General features: G+C 45.3%; 1 protein-coding gene across 2 annotated transcripts in view; it reads left to right on the top strand.

The window, feature by feature from the left end:
• POLDIP2 (DNA polymerase delta interacting protein 2) overlaps positions 1–27,274 on the top strand; it is a 286,234-nt gene that overhangs the window by 236,007 nt on the left and 22,953 nt on the right. For both annotated transcript variants that reach the window (XM_078680138.1, XM_078680137.1), the window contains exons 8-10: positions 522–548; positions 7,962–8,087; positions 14,918–14,997. In XM_078680138.1, coding sequence (XP_078536264.1) covers positions 522–548; positions 7,962–8,087; positions 14,918–14,997 — 233 coding nt within the window. The remainder of the gene's footprint in view (positions 1–521; positions 549–7,961; positions 8,088–14,917; positions 14,998–27,274) is intronic.

The following is a 27,274-nucleotide window of genomic DNA, read 5'->3' as shown; positions in this document are numbered from 1 at the left end:
GCTCTGCGTTTCTGGTGCGGAAAAGCTGTGTGTAAGAACTGACATCAGCGCGCGAGGGCGGCGTCTAAGTACTCCGGCGACGTCATCCCGACGACTGACGCGGAGCCGCAGACGACGCCTACCGACGCGCAAGGGTACTGCTACGCAAAAGTTTCCGGATCCAGTCTAACGCCTGAGGATATTCTAAGGTAAGGAATCTAATACTAACTACTGTTTCTTACAGATATATCGTTACCGTGATAAGTAACTTGTGCTTTAACTGCCGACCTGTCTGGCGTCGTCGTGTCTCCTGATCCTTAGTGACCCTTTCTGAACATCTTCCATCCTGTCTACTGAGCCTTAGTTCCTCCTTACTTCTGTATACCAATATTTATTCTGGATTGGTTTCCCTGGCAGGCATGCTGTCACCCCTCCTTGTAGAGGCGACATACTATGTATCTCCCATTGGTGGAGGCTAGGCATTAACTACCATTAATCAGTGAACTGGCATGTCTAATTCTGTTTTTCCCTTGTCTTTGCAGGAAGCACAGAACTCCCATGTGTACTGGGTAAGTGTTACTGTGCTTTTAGGGCATTTTGGGAGCTTCAGGTGTAAGGTGATGACATTTTAAACCGATTGGTACAAAAGAATAGAATGAGTAATGTGCTTAAATGTGATACTTTGTAACAGCTGTTAAGTAAGGTGCAGACCTTCATGGTCTTTGGCTCATTTGAAGGGCTAACATGGAAGGTCTGTCGATGGAATTCAGTAAATCCCTTCCATTGATTATGGCTTTAATGATCTTTTATCAAAAAAACATACCCTGTGATATTCCTTATCATGTCATTAGACAGTGTTTTAAGGATCATTGTTCCGAAATTCCTTGCCGTTAGAGCAGGATAAATTCAGAATATTCCTTTAACATGAGCTGCATGAGATTTCTAGCAAGCTTTGTTTTGGTCCATTGTTCCACTTGTATTTGTGCTCCGTGTTAGAAAAAGTACCTTTAGACCTTACTTAACACACAGGTTTTCAGCAAACCACAATATTGATAAATTAAATGTTCGTAGCATGCTTGTCATGTTCTGCTTACTCCTGCCATTGAGTGTTGGGCTTGGACGTTGCAAGTTGTTTCTGTTCATTTCATTTCATCTTTATTTCGGCGCAATTTGACCAGAAAAGATTTGCAAAACAACGGTACATTTATAAGTTACATATCATCATAAACCAATTTTGGTACAGAATAAAACAAGTATGATTAAAAAGAAACAATTGTAATGATTGGTGAGCATTTAGGCTAATAAATATAGTACAGATAATAAATGAACATTTGGATGGGGGAGCTAAACAGCAAAAAGTGTTAACATACAATAAAATAAGACTATCTTACAGTCTTCCATTTAACATACACTTTAGGAATTACTCGGCTAATGAAGAGAGTTCAGGGTATAATGTAAATAACATCCTTTATAGGTCTTGGCTTACAATTTTAAGCCTTTCTTGCTGCGCACAAAGTGGACAGAAAACAGAAATCTGCTAACACTGCATACTATTGTTCTAGTCGTGTCGGATTTAATAATTCTCAGTGCCTCTTTGCATGATCTTATACCCAAAAGATTGCATAAGGGTTTTATCCACTTTCTTCTAGCCGTCACATAGGTCGGACAGAAGAAAAGGATATGCTGATCATCCTCCTTAAAATTTCCCTGGCACATAGTACAGATTTCACTGGTCATTTCAACATCTTTGCCCCTCCTAGTCCAACATGCCAAGGTTGATTTGGTCAAAAGATTACCATACCTCAGTTTCATAAATAATGTTTTGGCTAGTGGGGGTTCAACTTCATCGAGAAAATTCTCAAAACTGGGCTTGTCCTTGAAGTTCAAAAAATTACGTGTTAAAGTTCCACTCATATTTTCATTAATCATGGGACTTTCAACAAAGACCCAAAAAGCAATCTTCACCAGATTTTTTAAATTGTGGGGTAAAGTTTCCGGAGCGTCCCAGAACTGGGGCAAACCAATTTTATAGAACCAAAACCGAGCATGTTTTAGCCATACATTAGATTTTAGTACATCAAGGCACATTATCTATTTTAACCCATTTCTATAATCCTGCAATTCTGGCGTTAACCAAAGTCTCACCCAAAACATTAGGGGCCACAAGATGGTATAATGGTCTTTTCTTTTGATATTCAAATCCAACAATAATGGCACCAAAGGGGTGCTCTTTGGAGCCTTTACAAGACTTCTCAAAAATTTGTTCTCAATAATTGAGAAGGCGTTCTTCGACATGGGCCCCCAAATTTCTGCACCGTACAATGCTGCGGACTGGACCTTGAACTTCAATAACTCTAATGCTGGTGAAACAGCTTTGCTAGTACTTGCGCCATGTTTTTTTAGAATGGGTATAGTATTTTGTGTGAATGTTAGTTTACTCTTCTCTGTTTGGGGCTTCCATGTAAAATTAGAATCAAGGGAAACTCCCAGATAGGAAAAGTTTTGAACAGATTCTAGTTTCTGTCCGTTTAATACTAAACAACCTTTTTGTGGTTTATAAGGATTTAAGGCCATGCATTTGGTTTTCTTTGCATTTATTTCAAGTCCCTTTTTATTACAGTAGTCATGGAACGAGTTAAGAAGTGCCTGTAGGCCTCTGGAGGTTTGGGAAATAAGTATGGTGTCGTCCGCGAATAGTAACGCGGTTACCCTCTCACCATTGAATTTGGGGGAATCGTTGTTACAGTCAGCCAAGTGTGTGGGGATATCGTTCACATATAGTGAAAATAAAGTGGGGGCCAACACACAGCCCTGACGGACCCCACGCTTGATCGGTATATTCTGAGATAATTCCCCATTAGGGCCCCATCTCACTTTACCAAAGTTTTCCACGTGCAGCTCAATTATCTGTTGCAGCAAGCAGGCTGGTAAGCCCAACATATAGATGGACTTCCATAAAAGATCACGTGGCACAATGTCGAACGCAGCTCTGAGATCTACGAACGCAACGTAGAGATGTCCCTTTCTAATATGGACATACTTCCAATAGAAACAGCAAAATCGAAAAACTTGATCGACAGTGCTCAATTTGCTCCTGAACCCGGCTTGGAATTTTGTGAGAACCGAGTTATCTTCCATCCACAAATTTACCCGAGCTAAAATATGCCTTGAATAGATTTTTGGGGGAATATCCATTAGGCTAATTGGGCGATAGTTCGATGGGTCGGACCTATTGCCCTTTTTAAATATTAAAACAATCTCTGCTCCCCGTCAACTTTCTGGGAAATCTGCGCCTGACGCCAATACATTACTCAAATAATTTATGTATGGTGCCCAAATGTTTAACTCATGCTTGTAAAGGTCACCTGGGACTTTGTCTAAGCCAGGAGCTTTCCCATTTTTTACGGCATTAATGGCCATCTCCGTTTCCTCTACACTAAATTCCAATTTAATACTGGAGGGAATCAGCCATGGTGCATCTTCACTGATAGCGTTTGTGGGTTCGTATTTTTTGTATAAAGTGGTAAAATGGTTGACCCACGTGAGTTTGTCTAGGTAATCATCCTTGACTACTCTTCCTATGTGGTTCCCATTTGCCACTAATCTCCAAAACCCTATAATATATTTTGCCTTTGCAGCTGCCAGCAACTCAGCCCAACTATCTTCTTCCCAAATTTTTCTTGCAGCCGCCTGGGTTTGCTTGTACTCTTTCCGTGCCAATCTAACAACACCTGGCGATTTTGTTTTTATTGCCAAGAAGAGACTTTTTTTAGACTGCCGGCACGTCTTGCCGTACCATGGCTTGCTATGTGACAGGTTATTTAACTTTTGGTGTTTCTTTGTTGGCATTTTAGTAACCATAGTTTTTTGGGTTTTAAAAAACTTGTTGTGTAATTTTATAAAGGTGTCCGAGTTAACCACCCCAGCAGATGAATTTATAAAGTCGGAGAATGTCTTAGCGAATAATAAATAGATATCTGCGAGAGTTCCACCATGTTGTAATAAGTGGGACCATTTTAAAGCTCGCCTATTATTACTAACAAGAATTTCGTCACAGGGATCAGTTTGGGCTTCTATTATATTGTCACTGAGCGCCCCATTAACTATACATGGTTCAAGTAATAAATCCAATGGAGCGATGATCGCTCTCTAGTCTGTCTTTAACCTCTAGATCGATCATGTACCGCCAAATGTCCAGGGAGACAATTATGAAATCTAAATTGCTCTTCTCGGTAGGTCTTTTAGATATATCAGACGGGAGACGGCCATTACAAGCCCTCAGTCCATGTTCTGCAGACAGCTTCGTTAATTGAACTGCCACGACTGAACAATACACAGGTTCTATATTATCCAACAAAGGAATGTTGTTCGCTTTGTCTTCCTCATCGAAAACGTCACCCAAGCCTACAATTGGTTCATAGCTGCAATTCAGATCCCCAGCTATTATTACAGCTCCTTTATCAACTATTCTATTTAAAAATGAGTCCAATTTAACTAAAGTTATTGATTCTTTTGATAATGGAGCAGGTCTATTATAGACATTAATAAGATGTAACACCTTCCCTTCGCACGTGGTAATTTTTAGTACCAAAATGTCCATTGAATTTGAGTCCATAACTTCAACCTGGATTTTCAGGGTTACTTTTACCCAGGTGATGAGTCCACCGGAGGGCCTACCTCTCACAGATGGTATTGCACTAATTCCAAAAGACTTGTAACCTACTCTGTGAGGTGTACTAAGTGACCACGTTTCCTGGAGGAGACAAATTTCACTCGAGTCTATATAGTTGGACCAGTCAGGATCGCTCAGATTTTTTGTCAGTCCAGCTATATTCCATATATTAGTTTCAGAGTATGAGCATTACCATTTCCAGTGCTAATTCGCCCCTGGATTGAGGGAGTATCCATTGCACTTCTAGTTTCTATACGAGTCCCACATATAGAGCTCTCACCATCTAATATGTTAGAACATTTTCCCATTCTAATATCACAGTTCACAGTTTCTATATGGTGCAATGAACCCTCCAACATTTCGCCCCCCTGTGCATATTCAGCCCCCAACCTCCCTTCACTAAGAGAAATACTAGAGACACATTTTCCCCCAGATGGAACACAGACATTAGGATTGGTTTGACTTTCAACATACTCTTCCACCTCTGTCATTCTTATTCTAGGATTATGACTGAACTCTGGACTTGTTGTGTTTGCCTTACCCTTGATGCTGGGTTTACTACCCACATTCAGCTTCAGTCAGTCCACTGATTCTAAGCAACTAAACCTATTAAATGTGGGAACTCCTCCCCATCTATAAGGGGTATTTGAACCCCTATGGTTTGACCCCCCACGAGCATGGTATTTGACCCTAGACCAGTTTCCACCGCCATCGGATCGCACACTAGGTGGATAAAAAAACAAAAGAGATCTAGTTTCAATGGTAGCCATATAATCCTGGGGGCTCCATGAGCAAATAAAATGCGTAGTTTGGGGATCTTCAAAATGTACAACCACACAGTCCCTTGGAGATTCTTTCCTAGTGTATCCTATCCAAGGAACTCTCCGTACCATTAAAATGTTGCTCTTTATGTGTGGAGGTAAAGGCCGATTGACATTAAGCCAGTGCGATACTTTGTTTTTAAGTGCCCAAAAGGATTCCTCAGGTTGGTTACCTAGCACTGGGACCCCCGTCAAAACAACTACGTATGGGCTAACTTCTGGTGGTAAGTTAATAAAGCCACCCTTTGGTATCCTCCCTGTCAGATGCTCTTTGGGACTTGACAGAGTCGACTTTATGCCCATTGAGCCTAGGTTAGTAAGATCCTTAGCTATTTCTAGAGGGTTTTTCCCAGCTAGATCAGTGGGATTCGAGCTTAACCTTTGAACCGCAGGATTGAACTTGGGGTTCTCTGCGACTGAGGCTTGTTGGTACAGTATCCAGAGTTGTTTTACTTGGCATTTTATTTAAGCTAAGACTTGTCAGTGTTATTATACTCCTTTCCACCTCAAGGAGCTGGTTTTCAATACGTGACAGTCTGGTTTCCAGGGGAATTAATAGATTTTTAAACATTTTCCCCAGATTCCTCACTAGGAGGGCGACCCCCCTCCTCTGATATACCTGTATCAATTATTGCTACATCGTCACCAACTCTATGCTCTTGCGGCCCATCTATGTTAGCGTTGGTTTGTGAAGCATCCTGCCCATTCAGAGCTACCTCTGATACTGGCCCCTGCTCCTCCCCCTGTTTGTTTGGTATGTCTATATTATCAATAGTGGACTATACTTTGGCTACTTTAGCTTTTTTTCCACCAGGGGCAGTGGCGGTGGGTCGTTTTCGTTTTGATATCGCGCACTCCCGCCTACCACGCAATTTTCTAGTGTTGGATTCTTCATCACGGACCTCGACCTCTATGGTTTTCAATTATGGTTTCATCTAACACTTCTAGTCCCATAGGGGCTACAGGAACAGTGGGCAGTTGTGCAGGTACTTGAAGAGTTACATTAGGCATACAATGCACATCTGCTTGGGTCTCAATAAGATTCGGTCTATTAGTATGCTCTGGGGTTCGGGCAGAAGCAATATGGCCCATAGACAACCTTTTGGCCATAGCTAGGTCCTGGGAGACTCTACGCTCCATTAGGCTTATGCCTTGATCTATAAAAGAGTTGGCCCTTATTATAAAATTGTCTAGTGTTCCTGTTAGATGGCTCCCTCCCAATGCGGCCTTACTCCTGCTTTCACGTGTAGCCATCTTATATAATACAAAAACAAACTCAGAGCAACTATTTTTAAAGAGATTAGTTGAATGGTATACATACAATTTGGAGCCCACAGGGAAGCAGAATAAAGAGGGGAGGCCCGGTCCGGTCTTGCATGGCCTTGAACGGGATTAAACGGGCCCGCCCTTGGGCGGGTAAGGAGGAGGCTAAATAGGAGGAGATGGGAGCAGGAAGAGGACCAGCTGCGGCAGATCAAGAGCCGCACTGCCCGCTGGTCCTCGCAGTCCCGCAGGCACTCTGTGAGTCAGTGTCCTTCTTCAGCACCAGGGCTCTCTCACACAGTTCCCAGTCCGAACGGCACCCGCGCTGCTGGGGCCGTCAGTAGTTGTTCCTTTGGCAAGAAAAGTCCGTGGAGGTCCAGCAGTCCCAGTTAACACCAGCTCTCCCTCTAGGATAATGGCACAAGCGACACCAGGTAGGCAATGGCCGCCGAAAGGTTTATTCTTTCCGGAGGTGGGGGGCGGGAAGAGGACCAGCTGCGGCAGATCAAGAGCCGCACTGCATGCTGGTCCTCGCAGTCCTGCAGGCACTCTGTGAGTCAGTCTCCTTCTTCAGCACCAGGGCTCTCTCACACAGTTCCTAGCCCGAACGGCACCCGCGCTGCGGGGGCCGACAATAGTTGTTCCTTTGGCAAGGAAAGTCCGTGGAGGTCCAGCAGTCCCAGTTAACACCAGCTCTCCCTCTAGGATAATGGCACAAGCGACACCCACGTTTCTGTTCAAAGAGGTCTCCTGTGACTCCTCCTTTAGTAGGGAATGCGCTTGAGCCCTGACTATTTTCAACACAGCGGGTGAGTGTAATTACGTAGTAGGTAGTTACGAGAATGTGATGTCTGAGCAAATGGTGTAAAAACATAAAGCAAATACCTAATGTTTCAGAGATGTGCAAACAAGGTACTGACTGAGGAGGAGGGTGGGAGCATGTGAATCTACAGTTCTACATGCTACAAACTGATACTTAGAGGGTAAGGGGCAGTATTCTGTAAGGGTAAGAACTACTATCAATATTAGAGCCAATTTGTTTTGTATTCTCTCTTATAAACCAGTTCTGCTCTCACTTGTTAATATTGTGTGCCATCAAAAACTGGGAACACCTTGGCCTGCTCTAGACTTATTCTAGAATTATTCGGAGAGGTGGCCGGGTCTGTCGGACAATCCACTTACGATTTTGAATGAACTCTAACCCTGTTGCATTTGTCTTTCTTCAGTGGCGTTACTGTATCCGCTTGGAGAATTTGGGTGTTGAAGTGGTGCAGCTCCGGGAGCGGCATTGGAGAATTTTCAGTCTCTCAGGCACCCTGGAGACAGTCCGAGGCCGTGGGGTGGTGGGTAGGGTAAGTATCTGTTGATGTTCATTAATTGCATCTTGTGCTAGTTTATGACTGGTAAATCTGGCCTGTGCTTAAAGCCATGTGAGGATATTAAAGCTTAAGTTATTTCTTGCCCATCAGTTAGACTTGGGGAGTTTAAAGGACAACTTCCACCATCAAGTTGGAGGATAATGACAAACTGTGCAACAGTAGCAGTGCTTAGCAGTGTGCAGAGCCCAGACAGTAGCTTTTGTCAGATAAATGAGGGCTTACAAGGGCACTGGAACACAACAGTCCTAAAAAGGGGGTTACCATTAAGGTGAAGTGGGGGGTCAAAAACAATATTCTAATTCCTTGTTGCCCCATTTCTGTCACACTAGAGGCACAGCCATGAGTGAGTACATTTAAAGGTCACTAGAGAAACACGAAGAAGCCCTTTTGTATTTAATACTTCGTGTCTGCAAACATTGTGGATGAACGCTACAAGCATCAGAGGCTCCTTTTGTACCAAAACGAAAGCCATGTTTCAGCCAGCTGTTCTGCTTCACACAAGTACATGTGCTGGGGGAGGGTGCGGGGGTAGGTTCAGTTACCTTGCAGAATGGCATCCGCAAATTCTTCCGTACTTGGCAGATTTCTGAATGTTTTCTTCCTTGTCCCCACCAAAGCCCCAAGACTTCCAAGCGAAGCTACTTCATAGGTAGTAGTGGGAGTCAAGCACTGTCACTCATTCTAACTCATGTGCTAGTGCCAACTCGTCCGCTAGCTTCAAGATACTCTTTTTTACCTTTTCTCTCTCTGAGGATGCTCGATTGCATTGGCCACTAACCAGTGATTGGTTATCTTTTATAACACAATCCCCAGAACGTTCATTCAATAAAACCAGCTTTCTTTTACAACAGTTCCTCACATGTTATTTCAAAATAAAGGTTGAAAATGGCAGGACTGCAGATCTGTGATGTGAAGCCCGGTACCCCTACTCCAAGGTTATTATATGGTAATAAAATACACACCTTTCCTCCCAAGGCGAGAACTACTCAAACTAGATCTGGGCCACGGAACTCCCTCCACTCCCTTGCAGTAAAAGGGGAAGCCACCATCAAAGGCAAGCATCACGCCGGAGCCCGTGTTACTGTAAGCATCAGGACCCTAGCCTTATTCTTTTTAGTGCTCAGCTGCTCTTCCAGTCTTGTGTTCCAAGATAACTGTGGTTTGTAACTTCTCCCTGCTGTCCTGTCAGAGAACTGCTGGTCGGCTAAGGCCCTATGTTCTTTCAGGCGAGCTGTAGGACACCTAATCAGCAGAGCGGGCAGTTAATTATTCTTCCTTGATATTTCAAAGCGAGAATTATAACTTCGGACCAGACTATCAATGGGGCCAAGAACTTACCCAAAGTAGGCACGTGGCATATGCCACTTCACTGAGCCTTCAAGGACAAAGGAACATTCTAGACTTGCCCTTTTCTGGCTCTTCTTTATTTGGTACCCATGTAGGTGAACAGATTCAACGCTTGAAGATCGAATCTTCAAGAGATATGGTTGAGGACAGCGAAACTCCCATACACCTTTTTGGTAGAGACAACAGCACCTGGAGTGCCGAGAACAGCCTGTGCAGGTACAATATTTTCAAAAACAGCAAAATTAAAGGGGCAATATCTCACAACAGCGGTCTGAGGAGCAGGTAAATCTCCAGCCTTAAAGAGTGACTCCATTACTTTGACTCTTTCGTCTAACACAAATTTGGGGGCGAGGTGTCATATCTGATCATTTCCTCTTGTTGCAGAGGGTAACAAACTGCAGATTGTTGCTTGATATTGTTAAGTATGGGCACAAAAATTAAATGTTATTTCTCATCCAGGGGATACTCATCAATAGTCATAATCTATGAATAATCCCCGCCCATGTGCGGGATCCCGGAGCATGTAGAAAATGCCACCTGTTTTGTTATCCTAAAGTGGCTAAAGAAAATTTGCTGGATGCTACCAGAACACACAAAAAAAACGGTCATCAATGCCTTAATAACATCAAGACTAGATTACGCTAATGTGTTATATATGGGGGCAAATAAAGCTACAATCCGCCGATTGCAAACTGTGCAGAACGCAGCTGCCAGACTGTTAAGTAAAATTCCTATTTTCTCACCCACCACCAAATTTATCCGTGAACTGCACTGGCTGAAAATAGAGAATAGGATTAAATTCAAGTCCCTATGCTTTATGCACAAGATCTTTACAAAAAAAGCCCCCAAGTACTTACAAAATCTGGTTCACCGTTACCATCCAGCTAGGACTCTAAGATCTGCAACAGCCAACAATTTTGTCATCCCTAAAATAAAACTTGCACGCATGGGTGGCAAATCTTTCGCCTTACTTGGACCTTCACTGTGGAATGCCATGCCACAGGCTTTGCGCTCCGAGCTGAATTACATGAAATTCAGAAAAGCCTTGAAAACCTGGCTATTCAACATCTAAGTCAGTTGTCCTGTCAGCTATTACTGAATCACAGCGCCGGGAAACCCTTTGTTGGGTAGCTGTTTGCGCTATATAAGCTAAAGCATCAAGGCCTCGCATGACGCCATTGGTCACACAAACATCTTCGACGTCGAAGCTTTCGCCGTCGAGGGAACAGGTCACGGTGGTTGTGGAGTCACCTGGGTCCAGGTCATCAGGAGACAGATCTACATCTCCTGGGTTGAACATCGTGGAGATCTCTCTCGATTGGGTGCTCAACGAAGAAGTCACACAGGAGGTTTTTCATCAATGGGGCTTACCGGACATAGACCTGTTCGCAGATGCGGCAAACGCAAAATGCCCCGTCTTTACGTCCAGGTTCCCCCAACAGGGCTCACGGGGGAACGTTCTTTTGATCAGCTGGTCGCAGACATTGCTGTACGCCTTTCCTCCCCTGCCTCTGATCCCGGCGGTGATTCAGAAATTCTACAGGACCAACACCAGGATGATCCTGATAGCGCCGGAGGGGCCACGCCAGTGGTAGTACCCGGATCTCCTCCAGCTGTCCGGCGACTTATGCACTTAATCACGACCTGATTTATGGCGATCCTCCATCTACCCGTGAGCGCCTGTGTGGCCCGTCCTGTCCGCTACCCCTCCCCGCTCTACTCTCCATTTTCCTGCTAATGACCTCTGCCCTCACCTGTCCTAGCAGAAATAAAGAAAGACACCCTGCCAAAATAAATACCCAATGGTCCTCCAAAGGATCCAGTTCTGTTAGTGAAGGAGCAATATTACCAGGTATCAGAGCCAGAGATTCAAATCATGCTTTTTATGAAAAATATATATTTTTATTAATTTTTATGCACATATTTATAAAAAGACATTCAGGGATTGGATATTCAGAGATTTATAAAAACAATCGACGTGATATTTCATATCAAGTCAGGAAGTAAACATCATCATACAGTTCAGTGTTCCAGGCGCTCCGGGGCACTTTAGGGGGGCTCAACAGACACTCACATCTACAAGGGATCATTCATATTCATACACATTCAAACCGTTCAACCTGATGGATTTCACAAAGCCTGCAACAGATAGATGGAATTATGGTTGCATGGACAGGGGTGCAACAGTGGGAGGGCAATTTAGATGGTGTAATGTTGCCGTCCTTGGTGGTAGCGCCGACGTGCGTTTCGGTGTAAGGCACCTTCGTCACATATGAAGTAAGAGAGGTGTTACCTGTAATCCAAGGGGCTTCAAAGTGTTATCAAGTTTAGAGGGGTCCGGGTTTTTCACATGGGGTAGGTAAAAAGGATCTTATTCAGTAGAACGGAAGTTCATTTTTTCTTTTCTGTCCTAGCCCCCACCCTGTCTATCTGTGAATTTTCCCTCGTCAATTGAGATCTAGCTATTTTGTTCTGATGCCCGATGGAGCTACCTAGTTTAGCTATAGGGGAGACAGGTCGGGGATTTCCCTCCTTGAACGTCACCTACCCAGTCGGTTTTTAGCCAGACTTCCTTGCATCTCTCCTGTCGTCTCTTCCTACATCCTCCCTCCATTTATTTTTATTTTATTTTATTTTTATTATGTCTCTCCTTCCCCCCTCTCTCTAAGTATTGAGACTGGACTATTTTGTCTGATGCCCGATGGAGCTACATGGCTTAGCTATAGGGGAGATGGACCATGGATTCCCTCTTTGGTCGTCACCTCCCCAGTCGGTCTTTAGACAGACTTCCTCTTGTCTCTCCTTGTTGTCTTTTCTCTCTTTCCTCCATTTCCCACCTCCCCCGCCCCCTCCAATGCGTTTCTCTATCCTTTATCTCCTCTCCTAATGTATTGCCTATTATTTTTGATGTATTGTGTAATTGTTGATCTTGTCTGATACATTGTTGATCCTCATGTATAGTGCTCTGATACCTTTGGGTCTAGCCAACCTCACTTTCCCTCCTCCCCTCCCTTAGCCCTGTTCATTTGACCTGTCCTCTTCTTCCTCCTGATTCTCTCTCCTCCCCTAATGTATTGCTGACTGTTTGATATAATGTTTTCTTGTTTGATCTTTTCCTGTATATTGTTGAACCACATTGTTGCACTTCATTCGTCTCTCCTGCAGTCTCCTACCGCATCCGCCCTCCATTTATGTCTCTCCTTCCCTCCTCTCTTAATGTATTGAGACTGAACTATTTTGTCTGACGCCCGATGGAGCTACTTAGTTTAGCTATAGGGGAGATGGGCCGTGGATTCCCTCCTTGGTCGTCACCTACCCAGTCGGTCTTTAGACAGACTTCTTTTCGTCTGTCCTCATTGTCTCGTCCCTAGCTCCTATCCCCTCTCCCCCGAATTCTCTCCCCTTGCCTGCTACTCTGCCTACCCCCTGTCCTTTGTGCCCTTTGACTAAGCACTCCTTCTCCCCTTGTTGGGGAAAGATCCAATATTTATACTCTGGAGTCTCAGCGAACCCGCTGAGTGAGTCCACTGCGCCAAGGGAGCCACTCACACTTGAGGCATGGTATGGCACTCCTTGCCAAAGCACTCCCTCTCCCCTTTTCTGGGGAAGGATCCAGTATGTAGGTCTTGGAGTCTCAGAGACCTCTCTGAGAGAGTCCACTGGGCAAAGGGAGCCTCTTGCAACAGAGATAGAGAAGTGATACCACTTCCCCTGGGATCACAGCTTACTGGACTTTGGACGTTTGCCTTGACTCGTCTACCGGTTTGTGTATCAGTCACCCTTCCCCTCCTCTTCCCATGCTGTGTCTCTCACCCTAACCTCCTCTTTCCCGCCTTCATTATCGGTCTACTTCCCCTGCTCCAACCCCCCCTCCCCTGAATCTCTCACCTTGCCTGCTTCTCCCCTTACGTATTTGTGCTTATTGTTTATCTCGACCTTACCAGTAACTGTGGCCATGCTCTAAGAACTATGTAACCTTTGTTATGATGTAACCTGTAACTATGATCTGATGCACATGTAAAGCGCTCTGATACCTCCGGGTCTAGCCAGCGCTATATAAAACTCTTGAAAATAAAAAAAATAAATAAAATGAACCTTCCAAGGCCTGTGGGCATCAAAGACACCTGAAGGCATCTCCTTTGAAGTGAAGGAGTCACTTCTTTGCTTTTGCAGGCACCGCAACAAGTTGACCGGTCTGCTGATCCTGAGCTCTTCCGGACTACTTAAAGTTCTGCAACACAGTTGGTGGTTTTTCACAGCTCTCGATGCCTGCCCTGCACTCTTACCAAGTTTGAGGCAACTATCCCTTGTGGGGGCTGCAATAACTGAACCTCTGTGCACCGGGTCAACTTGCCGTAGCAAAAGCTTGTTGGCTTCCTTCCACCAAGATCTTTGGGCTCCAAGTAGGCCCAACCTCAAGCACCTCAAGTGACCAAAGTCTTCATTCACATTGCATTGTGTGCACCGTGACCTGCATCTTTTGGTGAGCTGCCAGAGGTCATCTTGCAACTCCAGTGCCTCCGGCTTGTGGGTCCTATTGAGGGTCACCTTTGTTTCTTTTGAGCTCCCCTGATTGCTCGGGGCCTGCCATGACTCCCCTGCTTGTGGTGAATCCCCTGGACCTCACTGGTCCCGACATTGTTCCTTCTTCAACTTCTGCGTTGGTTGCATTTGCCAAGGCTCCTTGGTGCTCCCGCTGGTCACCGACCCCCTCAGCACTCGACATCCTTTGTGGGCCAGCTCATGCACGGGTCCTGGCCTTCCTCAGAGTTGCCTGGTCCTCACAGCGGCAGAGTCAAGGTCATCACTAACTCTACTGCAATACCCAACATCGGAGGGCATTCGTCTTCCAAGTCTTCTGGGTACTCCTGAGTGACATAGACTCTGTCCCCTCTGCTTGCAGGTATCTCTCATATAAAACCCACCTTCGGATTTCACCTGACACTTTCCCCTCCAGCAGCGGCACTTTCCTGAAGTCCTCCATTGGGTTCGACAGCGGTTTCCGACACCACTTCACACGTATACACCCGGCTTTCCTGGTGTAGGTAACGTGGATACTAGGGTATCCACAGGTGGGGTGGCTCTCCAACCTTCTGTCTTCAGGGTCCACTGGCAAGGGTGCTTCAGCTTAAAAAAAACAACCGCGACTTACAGGTAGACTTGTAGGGAACGGAGCACGCGGTCGAGTTTCCACACTGCACACGCTCTCCGTGGGGTTCCTAGTCACTCACGTTGGTTGGTTCCTTGGGTCCGTCTTAATCCGAGTCGTGGTTCTTATACCACTTTCTTAGTATATGGTTTGGCCCACCCCTGTGGTCCACTGTGTATTCTGTTCTATTTACTGCATTTCTTCACAGAAGATGGAGCAAATTTAAATCATGAGAAACATACAGAAGTTCAGATGTCTAGTGCGAACATTTAAAAGATTAACAGATTACTGGTATTTCTCTCCTCAGGAGCCGGTTCTCTCCAAGGAGCAGCCAGCATTTCAGTACAGCAGTCATGTCTCACTGCAGGCCTCCAGCGGACATATGTGGTAAGGAACCTCTATGCCCTCCTTCCCCAATCCTTCACACTTTCCCCCATTAGCAGAAATTTTAACATGCAGCCCTCCTCTGGTGCTGCCTTTCCCTTCTATAACGATATCAGATCTGTCTGCTTCCCATTTGTGTATCGTTGTTTATATTCCCACACAAGCCCAACATAATTCCAGATAGACTAAGAGTCTTGTGCCCTATATTTAAATGAATTTGTCTCCGAAGCATGCCATTCTGATGGATTCTTCCAACTGCAGATTCCTCAGTTTTAGAATACTACTAGGCGGCAGACTGGATGTTGGATTCTTAAACACAATTGCTGCTGCATGCCACCAGATGGAGCCTTCAGACTTGGTGAAAGCCTTGCTCTGCCCTGGAAGCAATTGACCAGAGCCATATAGGCGCTACTCCTAATGTTCTTGGAGCATGTCTGGGTGCCATCTAGTGTTGGGTGCGGATGTTTGCTAGTTGTTTTTGTTCAAAGAACTTCAGAGCTGAAGAGATTAAGGAGGCAGAAGAGGAAGGCCAGAGAGCAAAGACACTTGAGTTTTCCAATTCGGAGTCCATGAAGAAACCCTGTCCCCACAGGAATAAGCAGAAAAACACACTTGTAAAACTTCTTAATTTAGCAACATTGCGAACACAAATTGGCTACTTTTGCCATACATGAAGCTTCCTTCTGTTTTATTAAAAGGGGTGAGAGGGCAGCCAGTGTCAATACGGTTAAGGGCTGCTGCTAATTGGATCTTAATGGGTGGACTTATTGTATGTTGTAAAAATCATCTCACCTCTGAACTGTACAACATTGCAGACTTAAACTCACGAAACATGATAATAAAAATGTGCGATCTGACGTGTGAGACTGGTTTTTTTGTGTATTTGATCACATCTACTAATGCTGAACCAGTGTATGGTGCACTTGTCTTTTCGGCCGCCATTCTATCAATGCCTCTGCATTTGCACCGTAGTTCTATAATCCATCTCAAATTAGCAAGTAATGCTACTCATCTCTTCTGATTAACAGCGTGCGCAGCCAAAAGCAGATGACAAAAGAAGCGTTGAAAGCAAGCCCTAAGCAGATATCTAGGGTCGTTGCAGATGACTTTAAAAACCACAGTTTTCTTTGAATGTTCCTATCTAGCTTCCAATCCCAGAGTGCTCCTTTGGTCTCAGAAAACACACATGCATTGGCAGCCCAATGGCACCCAATCGCTCACTATACCTACTGTATCACACAACTGTGTGTGTGTGTGTGAACACACAGACATACACACATAACGTACAGCCACCCCCTCACAAGTAATAACACAGGCAGACATGACACATCCGCAACCTCAGAAACATACTACTAAAAAAAACATTGACAACGCCAAAAGCTCGAAGGTCAGCCATTCCTGAGACCCTTTGACTTTGGCAGTTCTTATTTACACTGTACTTTAGCCAAGCTTTTATGACTAACGATAAAGATCCTTCAATGCAGAAGAAAATGTTACTTACCGCTAGTCCTTGTTCTGCATTGTAGGAATTTTTATTGAAGCCGTAAGCAACTCACCCGTCTCCTCAGCTGGCTACATTTGGGCAGTAGTATGATTTATTTGCTCATGTATTTTTCTAAAAAAAACTGGATTCTGCAGGTAACTGCAAGTACAATTCATTGTGGGTAAGTGAGCCTCACAGGTTCTTAATGGCACAGGTTTCTTTTTTCTTTACTCTTAAAGTAAGCCTTTCAAGGTGCATTTTCTACTTTCATGTACACAAAGGGGACTTTGCATTACAGATGCTGCAATGCGCTTTATTTTAAAAATTCTTTGACAACATTATAGGCATTCAGGAGAAAAATGACATCTCTGAAAGAGTTACATTGTGTATGCTTTTACATGACCTCTGTGATAATAACATCATACAGTATAAATCTCCATGAAAGAACTACTATTCAAACAGGTGTTGTGGGATCTGCAGAGGCAGCGCAACATTATTATTCAAGCATTCATGACTTCTGTAGGAGAGTAGGGTTTGCTTCCTATGGTCACCCCCACTTTTTGCTTTTGCTTTACTGGTTTTCGACTTAGATGTGGCTGTGGGCCTGCTAATCAGACCCACAGCCCACATGCACTCTCTCTAAATTCACACCATGTACCCTAGGTACATCCAAAATTGGGAATTGGCTCACCTTATCAGCCCCTGTAGAAGTGTACCCTAGGTACTCAGGGCATAGGTATAACCAAGGCCTACCAGGGGCTGCAGCATATATTATGCCACCCCTGGCTGGCCACTCAAACTGACACAACTGGCTGATCACTCAGCTGGGGCAAGGTCGTGTAATCACCCCTTGCTTAGGTATAGTATTTCTATATCTACCCTTAAATATATTCACACAGTAACCTATAAGTCACTCCTATGGCAGGCCTTAACAATCCTGGAGGCAGAGGGCTTGGTTTTGTGTGAGATGGTGCTCTAGCATGAGCTGAGCCTGTCTGCAGCTTTCGGAACCATGTCCTTATAGCTGTTCTATGATATTGCCATACCATATACTCTTAAGTGCATTATAATCCTCGCGGTTGAATGCTAACTTTGGTTTGGCTTTATCTAAACATGTTGTGTAAGGTGTCATACGCTTTGGAATACTACCCCCTCGCCAATTCTGGCGACGGGGGTAGTATTCCACCCTTCTAGAGGGAGAAGACATGTTGTTGCTGACTATCCCGGTCAAAGTTAACCAGAGCCCCAGCGTCACAAAATGGATGCTGCTGCCACAGACACAAGTCTGACCTCCTGCTGCTGGGAGTTCTTCCAGCGAGGGAGGCCTGGACAATAGGTTTCCTGCCTCGAGAGGTGCGAGCACCACCCCAGACAGGATTTTGTGTATTGGGACAGGGAGGGCTGAATAGAATGAGACATGCCTGGGGCACACTAAGTGCTCCATGCATACCCCAGTTCAAACCAGTTGCTGGGGCACTCCAGCCCCAGCTCTGGCGCGAAACTGCACAAAGGAAAGGGGGTGTAACCACCCCCCTTCCTGGTCCCACCCATAGGAGGGACCTAGTGAGTAAACCAGCCCCCTTTAGTAGTATAAAGTTAGGAGCTGACCCAGGAGACTTTAGATTAATCCTGGAATCGAACTGAAGACGAAACTCTGGACCCTTCGACATTCAACTGAAGCTGAAGACTGAAGTATCTCCCTTGTGGCCAAGGAGTGACCACCCTGGGCAACCAGGCACCATCCAGCAACTCGACGGCTTGCTTTGTCCCCGTTCCTGCCGGAACCCGGGCACAGGGTCTGACAAGACCTCGACCCCCGGACTCCTCTGACCCCACTGCACGACTCCAGCACAGCTGAGCTCCGTGGAAGGCGTCGGAATCCGTGGAAGCAGGCAACTTGGAAAGTCTTCAATTTGCTAACAGTGCAGCTCCTGAGGCATCCTCGAAGCTGTGCACTGGGGACTGAGACACCCCGACACCGAGCTCCACCTGCACCGAAGACCAGCCCTCCACACTCCACGAGATCTGCGTGGGGCCCTTCTGCTTGTGTTCTGCTCGACGCGTTGTCCGGTTGCTGGCCCGTTGGCTAGTAGCCCTCTGACGACGATCCTTGTGAAAATCCATCGCTGGTCTGGTTGCTCCAGACTGGCCCTCGCTTCCCTGAAAAGGTGAAGTACCTCAGACCCTCCTGGTCTGCACCAGAAGCCTGTTGTGCATCCTGCGTGGGTTGCCTTTGCTTAGGCTTGTTGGCTCCAATCTTGAAGTCGACCCCTCCATCTGCGAGAACCTTCGTGGGACAGCTCCTCTCCAGCACCTGGCCGTCCTCGACGCCTCCTGGTCCGCGTGGCTGCAACGACAAGCTTCACGACAGCACCTGATTGCTCCTCGACGACATCTGGTTCCTTCCTGGTTCCACCCTGTCACTGGCTAGTGACCTAGACTCTGTCCCCTCTGCTTTCAGGTCTTCTTCAACTCCGATCCACCCTTGGATCCACCCGGACATCTTCCTCCTGGTCGCCTGCAGCATCTTCTTCCGAGGCTCCATAGGAAACGACGAGAAAACCCGACACACTTTGACACCTATGCACCCGCAGCCCGTGGGTGAGGTAACGCAAGCTGTAGGGATTGACTATCCTAGTGTCCAGTTTTGCTAGTTGTGTAATCCTAGTTAGACCGGAAGTGTCCTAAAACTTCATTACTTACCTTTTTACGTTCCTATTGACTTTCTATTGACTCTCGCGTGAGAGTACTGACTCTGCACGCGCCGCCTGTGGGCCTCCACCTCCTAACCTAAGGGTCAGATAGTGTAGCCCCAGCGATCCTCTAGGCCCTAGGCCTTTCCTTTTCCCGAGTCGTGGTTCTTATACCACTTACTTAGTATATGGTTTTACGCGCCCCTAGGGCCTAACTGTAAATCGTGCTATTTAAAGTATTTCTAAGTGTAACTTGTTATGTGCTTTTGCCTCTGATCTCATAAAGAGTTCAGAGTGGTGTGTTAGTAAATAAATACATATATATTTTATATATATCCTGTGTGGTGTCCTTTCACTTGGTATTCAAGGGGTTACATATGGTAAAACAGCTGGCTTTACACGCCCTCAAGAGTCTTTTAGCCTAAGACTGTTCTGTCCACGCTACCTCTAGGATAGCTGGTCTATAAGGTTGACTTACAACCATCACCATAAGGGTTGTTTGGACTGGTGCAAGGTGCTCACTAGAATAGTGAACATCATATACCAGGCCAACTTCTCACAACTTCAATGAAGATTTATACAATGCAGAGTTAGGACTATAGGTGCATAACATTTTCCTTTAGGATTCTGTCCCAAAGGCTTCTCAAACCGAAGTATTGCAGCCGTTTTGCTCCATTTTCTCAACTTGTTTTGAAAGAAAGATTAGGCTTGTTTAGGTCCTTCTGATGCAAATGAATGCATAAATTGCTAGGTGGTGACACTTTTCTTTGTACCACTGACCTATATGATGTAGGGTCGCAATATTTGCTATGCCTCACGGGCAACCAGTCTTTTCTGATTCTTTCCGATGTCTTGAGGTTGGTCGCTGCTGACCTTCTCTGTGCCTTGATAGGATCCAGGCATTTTTTGTCACATGTTTGCTGCATCTTTGGTCTATCATAATAGATAGGAATGGCTGAGCTGAGTCTCTTGATGTTTTCGAAACAGATTGTCTGTTACCACTCATTTACTACCACTGCAGGGGTACGTACCAATACCAGAGGCAAGACAGAAGTTTCTTTAACATCTCTATTTCATCATTTCCCCTCAATAGTAAGATTTGCAATGTGCTGAATGCCAATTGTATCACAGCTTATCAAATACTTTCTGGTTGAGTGGATTTGTGCCACAGGGCTCATACTTTAAATACAATGCATTTGAAAGTGTCTGAATGGCTCGACTCAAAGTTACTGTGCCTACGGAAAAGTACTGTATGTCCACCCAGTTAAAGAACAAAACAAGCTTCCAGAGGAATGTAGTCTCAAGCATGGATTCTTTTGAAGATATATTAGGTGCACATTCAAAAGCCACCACAGATGTGCCTATGTGTTCGAGGCATATGAGCTGCAGATTGTACACTTAGCAATAGATCGCCACCAGGTGTTGGGCTCGGATGATTGCAGGGTGTTGTCTTCTTGGAAGAAGTCTTTGTAGTCACGAGATAGGTGACTCCTCACTTGGACAATACTGCGCATGGTCGTCGACTCCATCCTCAGATTGGTTTTTTCCGCCACTGGGTTCGGATGAAAGTTTTCCGCTCCGGCTAGAAAACACTTTTCTGCATTTTCGAAGCGTGAAGCTTTAGATAAACTTCTTCGACATCGAATAGACTTTTCGACATCACCAGCTACATCCCGGTGCGTCGACGCGGGCCGTTGGGCCTATCGGCGCCATACGGCCTACACCTCATGGACAGAACTCCATTCAAAAGATGCCCAGTATGTCGAGCAAAATTCCCTCATAGCGACCATCACGAGGTTTGCAACCTCTGTCTCTCGCCAGAACACGACGAGTCGACTAGCACAGCCTGTGCCTCCTTCCGATCGAAGAAGACCATTCGGGATCGGAGGGTCCGTCGACACGAGATGAGATCAGCGCCAGCACCGCAGGCCATCTTTGAGGAGGAGATCGTCGAAGAAGACGTCTCCGAGGACGATGATCCACTCGAAGATTTCTCCGAGGACGAGGCTCCACTCGTCGCCGAGGAAGACTCGCCTGATCTCCAGATCATATCGGGAGCAAAGCACTCGGACGATTAGATTCCATCTCGACAACCCGTGAGTACCTCAGCCCCTGCACAACAGACACTACCCAAACAAAAGGCAAAGGTCAGCACTCCGCCCATGGGGCCCAGTCGAGACCGAAATTTACCCTCTAACGCCCCTTCGGGCTTGGCTCCGAGGAAACAGACTACGCCTTCCGGTGCCTCGCCGCCGAAAAAACCACATGTGCCAATTCCACCTCCTCCATTGGCACCGAAACATCCTTCGACACCGAAGGACTCGTCGACACCGAAGCCAAAACGCCCTTCGGTGCCCAAAGACAAAGACCCTTCGGCACCCTAACCAAAAGACACATCGGTGCTGAAGCCAAGAACCGTACCGGACCCGAAAGCTTCGACTCCGAAACCTTCCGGTTCCAAAAATAAAGAAGAGAAGCCAGATTCCGGCGCCGCAGGCCAAACAAAACCTGTCTCCACGCCGAAACATTCAATATCGGTACCAAAGACTCCAGACAAGCCTAAACCACCTTCAGCACCGAAAGAATTGCTGCAGGACTCAATTATTCCTCCTAAGGCAAAGAACACTAAGCAACCCCTATCGGCACCGAAAAAAAACACGCCGAAAAAGATTATAGAAGAGGAAGATCTGTTTAGACCAGATCCTAGACAGAAAAAAGTCCATATTAATCCAAAAACTGGACATGTGGAAGCAATTCCTTATAAAAAAAGACCAGCAGACACACCACTTCCACCTGTGGTTCCTGCCAAAAAGGATTGTGCAACTTCTCCAATTCACCCTTCCTCTCCTTCACCTTCTTCCTCTCCTATTACTCCATATATTGAACCTATAACTTCTCCTGTTCAATCTCCTGCATCATCACACCACACTGACGAGGAGTATGATTTAGGTGGGGGGGGATGACGTACCAGAGCCACATACATACCCTTTAGATGATGATGTCAACTCAGAATATCCCAAGGATGACGATGCATATAATTTTCCACCAACCAATGCACCAGACATCCCTGATCCTCAGTACTACCCAACAAAACCTTCCCCTCCAGAGGATAGTATTGGGTTTAATCATTTATTAAACAGAGCTGCACTTTACCATGGGGTTTCCATGCACTCTGATGCCATTGAGGAGGATTTCTTATTAGACACTTTTGAACAGTCACAAAGGTCTATTCAAATATTACCCATGATCAAAGGAGTCATTAAACATGCTCCAGAGATTTTTAAAGATCCAGTATGGTGTAGGGTGCTAAATCCCAGAATGGAGAAAAAGTATAGACCAGCACCAGCTGATCCAGTCTACATTAAGGGACATCTGCCACTAGACTCTTTGGTAGGGTCAAATGCACGTAAAAGAGCCAATTCCCAAACTTCTGGTGAGACACCCCCGCCTGACAAAGAATCCAAGATTATTGATGCGTCAGGGAAACAAATTGCTGCACAAGCAACAAACATATGGCGCATAGCAAACACACAAGCCTTACTCTCACGCTACAACAGGGCTCATTACGACCAACTAGAAAAGTTAATGGAACACCTACCAGATCAACACAAAGATCTGGTAGCAGAGCTGTTACAGGAAGGCAAATTAATATCTAATGCCTCAATTAAATGCGCACTAGATGTAGCTGACACAGCATCCAGAGCAGTTAACACTAGTGTAATTCTCAGATGTCATGCATGGTTACGCATTTCAGGTTTCAAACCAGAAGTACAGACTACCATCCTGAACCAGCCCTTCAATCAGAACCAATTGTTCGGGCCGGAAGTAGATAATGCACTAGAAAAGATGAAGAAGGACCAGACACTGCTAAGTCTATGTGTGCATTACAATCCACCCAAACTAGAGGTTCTTTTCGCCGCTCCTCTTATAGAGGAGGCTCCAAGCAAACCGGCACAGATACCACATCATCTTTTAAGACACACACACAAACCTCCTCTAATAAAGGCTACTATAGAGGAGGATACAGAGGCAATAACAACAAGGGAAGAGGTAGAGGTAATAACAACAACCGCTCTCTTCTACTCCCAAACAGTGACTTCCCTCTGCCTCCCCTATAGCATTCCACTCCTGTGGGGGGCAGACTATCACAGTTCCTACCTGTCTGGAATTCCATCACAACAGACAAGTGGGTAAGACAGATTATCCAACATGGCTACTGCCTAGAACTCACAGCAACCCCCCCAAACATACCACCCAGGCAGCGTCCAATGTCCGCAGAACACATAACTCTGCTTCAACAGGAAGTTGTAGCACTTCTAGAAAAAGATGCTATTCAAGTGGTCCCTTTACAAGAACAAGGAACAGGAGTCTACTCCCTGTACTTCTTAATCCCCAAAAAGGACGGGACACTGAGACCAATTCTCAACCTCAGGCCCCTCAACCACTATATACAATCAGATCATTTTCACATGATCACTTTACAACAAGTACAGCCATTACTAGAACAGGGAGATTTTCTTTCAACACTAGACCTAAAGGACGCCTATTTTCATGTTCCTATACATCCTGCGCAGAGGAAGTATCTAAGATTTGTCATACAAGGACAACACTATCAGTTCAAAGTCCTTCCATTCGGGGTCACAACAGCACCACGAGTGTTTACAAAGTGCTTAGCAGTAGTAGCAGCACATCTCAGAAGACAACAGATACATGTCTTCCCTTACCTCGACGACTGGCTCATAAAAGCAAGATCGTTCAACCAGTGTGTACAACACACAAAACAAACGATTCAAACATTACACGACTTAGGGTTTACGATAAACTACACCAAGTCGCACCTAGAGCCTTCGCACGTTCATCAATATCTAGGAGCTACCATAGACACATCGGTAGCTCTAGCGTATCCCAGTCAAGCCAGGATTCAAAGCATTCAGAACTTAGTCTCCCTTTTTCAATGCCAACACTCTCTTCAAGCCAGAGTGTTCATGAAACTAATAGGCATGATGGCGTCTTGCATCTTCATAGTTCCTCACGCAAGACTGCAAATGCGCCCACTACAAGAATGTCTAGCACAACAGTGGAATCAGGCTCAAGGTCAGCTCACAGACCTGGTGTTGGTGGACAGCCGTACATATCGCTCTCTGCAATGGTGGAACACCAACAACTTGACAAATGGACGGCCGTTCCTAGACCCTATTCCACAAATTCTGCTCACGACAGATGCATCCCTCACAGGATGGGGAGCCCATCTCTTGCATTATACCACACAAGGCCAATGGAACAACCAACAGAAACAGTTCCACATCAACCATTTAGAGCTGCTAGCAATTTTCCTAGCATTCAAAACTTTTCAAGTACAAAACAAAGCTGTTCTAATCTGGAAGGACAATATGACAGCCATGTATTATGTACAGAAACAGGGGGGGACACACTCTCTGCAACTGTCCCAGCTTGCACAGAACATTTGGAGATGGGCCATCCCTCAAAACATACACCTGACAGTAGAACACCTTCCAGGAATTCACAATCAGATAGCAGATCTGTTGAGTCGTCAGTCACAACAGATTCACGAATGGGAGCTGCACCCACAAGTTCTCCCAACCATTCTTCCAAAGGTGGGGGCATCCACAGATAGATCTGTTTGCCACCCACAAAAATGCGAAGTGCCCAAGCTTCGCCACCAGGTTTTCACACCCACAATCAGAGGGAAATGCGATATGGATGAACTGGTCAGGCAGATTTGCGACGCTTTTTGCCTCTCCCACTCATTCCACTAGTAGTACGCTAGCTCAGACAACAGTCTCTCAAACTAATACTAGTGGCCCCCACATGGGCACGTCAGCCGTGGTTCACCACGCTACTGGATCTCTCACTGGTTCCACATCAAAAATTACGGATCACACCATCCCTGTTAACACAGAAACATGGAGAAATAAGGCACCCAGACACAAACCAACTGAATTTGGCGATCTGGCTCCTGAGGTCTTAGAGTTTGGCTACTTAAACCTACCACAAGACTGTATGAACATAATTAAAGAAGCTACAAGACCCACTACCAGAGCATGTTATGCGGCTAAGTGGAAAAGATTTGCAATATACTGTAACAACAATAACATTGATCCACTGGATGTTTCCATCCAAAATATTATTTGCTACCTTCTACACCTACAAAGGTCCAATTTGGCTTATTCTTCCATACGCCTGCATCTAGCAGCAATTGCAACCTATTAACAAAATAGACAGGATCTATCTTTCTTTAGAGTACCTGCAATAAAAGCCTTTATGGAAGGATTAAAATGAATAATCCCACCTAGGTTACCACCTGCACCAGTATAGAACCTAAACGTGGTCCTTACAAGACTTATGGGTCCCCTTTTTGAGCCTTTACACAAGTGTGACTGCAATTCCTAACATGGAAAACTGCCTTCCTTGTTGCCATTACCTCTCTCAGAAGAGTGAGTGAAATACAAGCATCCACAATAGAAGAACAATTTTTTCAAATACACCCTAACAAAGTGGTTTCCTAGACCCAATCCAAAATTCCTGCCAAAAGTCATTACTCCTTTTCACCTTAACCAATCAGTAGAGTTACCAGTGTTTTTTCAAAAACCGGACTCTGTTGCAGAAAGGGCTCTACACACCTTAGATGTTAGAAGAGCTCTACTATACTACACAGACAGGACAAAATCCTTCAGAAAGACAAAACAACTATTTGTATCTTTCTCTCCCCCACACAAAGGCAATCCCATCTCTAAAGGAGGAATTGCCAGATGGATTGTAAAGTGTATTCAAATATGCTGTCAAAAAGCTAAATGTACACTGACAGTTCCTCCTAGAGCGCACTCCACTCGCAAACTAGGAGCCTCTATGGCTTTCTTAGGAAACATACCATTAGAGGACATATGCAAGGCAGCAACATGGTCTACAATACACAACTTCACTTAACATTATTGTGTTGATGTGCAAGCCAAGCTGCAGTAGGCCAAGCTGTCCTTAAAACACTATTTCAGTATGCTGCAACGGATACAAGCTACCACCGCTAGGGGAGACACTGCTGTACAATCGTTGCTAAGTGTACAATCTGCAGCTCATATGCCTCGAATGGAATATGCTACTTACAAGTATGCATCTGTTCTTGGCATGTAGAGCTGCAGAGTTGTACACGCCCTCCCGCCTCCCCAGGACTTGTATCCGTTCCAGTACTCCTCTTTCTTAGATGCACACGCATTGACATCCTTTTCTCTTTACTTCTAACTCCATCATTTCCCATCATGGCGAAAAACAATCTGAGGATGGAGTCGATGACCATGCGCAGTATTGTCCAAGGGAGGAGTCACCTATCTCGTGACTACAAAGACTACTTCCAAGAAGACAACAACCTGCAATCATCCAAGCCCAACACCAGGTGGCGATCTATTGCTAAGTGTACAACTCTACAGCTCTACATGCCAAGAACAGATGCATACTGGTAAGTAGCATATTCCTTTTTCTGGCATATAACTGTGACATGAACCCTGGCATTGCTTTTAATGGAAGCAAGCCAATCCAAGCACTCACAAAGTTAGGAAGGTCAGTGTTCGCTTTGTATACTCAGGGTTGGCTTTTGATCTGTTTTATCTAAATGTCCACAGCCCTGAAGAAGTTGAGGTGTTACCCACCTATCAACGAAACACGTGTTGGCCGTAAAGTTCTATGTTTGTTGTACCATCGTTCTCTGTCTGAAATGCACACTAGCTCTGAGAATTTCTACTAGCCCAATGCGAAGATTTTGGACAACACCATGTTGGCTCAAACAGAGGAATTGGATTAAAGTGGACTGTTCTCTAATATTACTGGACTTGAGACTGATTTCCTAACTTTATGGGTACTCAGATTTGCTTGCTTGCATATTCTGTCCTTCCCTTTTGGGGGATACAGTAGGGTTGTTTTTGCTAACCAACCCTCTTTTCCTTAGAGCACCACTGATCGGTAGTTGTGATTTCTACCTTTCCCATATATATTGCTTAGCACCTTTTGTTGTCCCACGTGACCTGGTTACCATCATATTTACAAATATTGCTTTTAATGACACCAGCACTTCTATTGTTGCATAGGCTGGGGCAAA

Source organism: Lissotriton helveticus, chromosome 3_1 (assembly GCF_964261635.1).
Source record: "Lissotriton helveticus chromosome 3_1, aLisHel1.1, whole genome shotgun sequence".
NCBI lineage: Eukaryota > Metazoa > Chordata > Amphibia > Caudata > Salamandridae > Lissotriton > Lissotriton helveticus.
The sequence above is the reverse complement of the archived record's forward strand: the minus strand, read 5'-3'. Positions and strand labels throughout refer to the sequence as shown.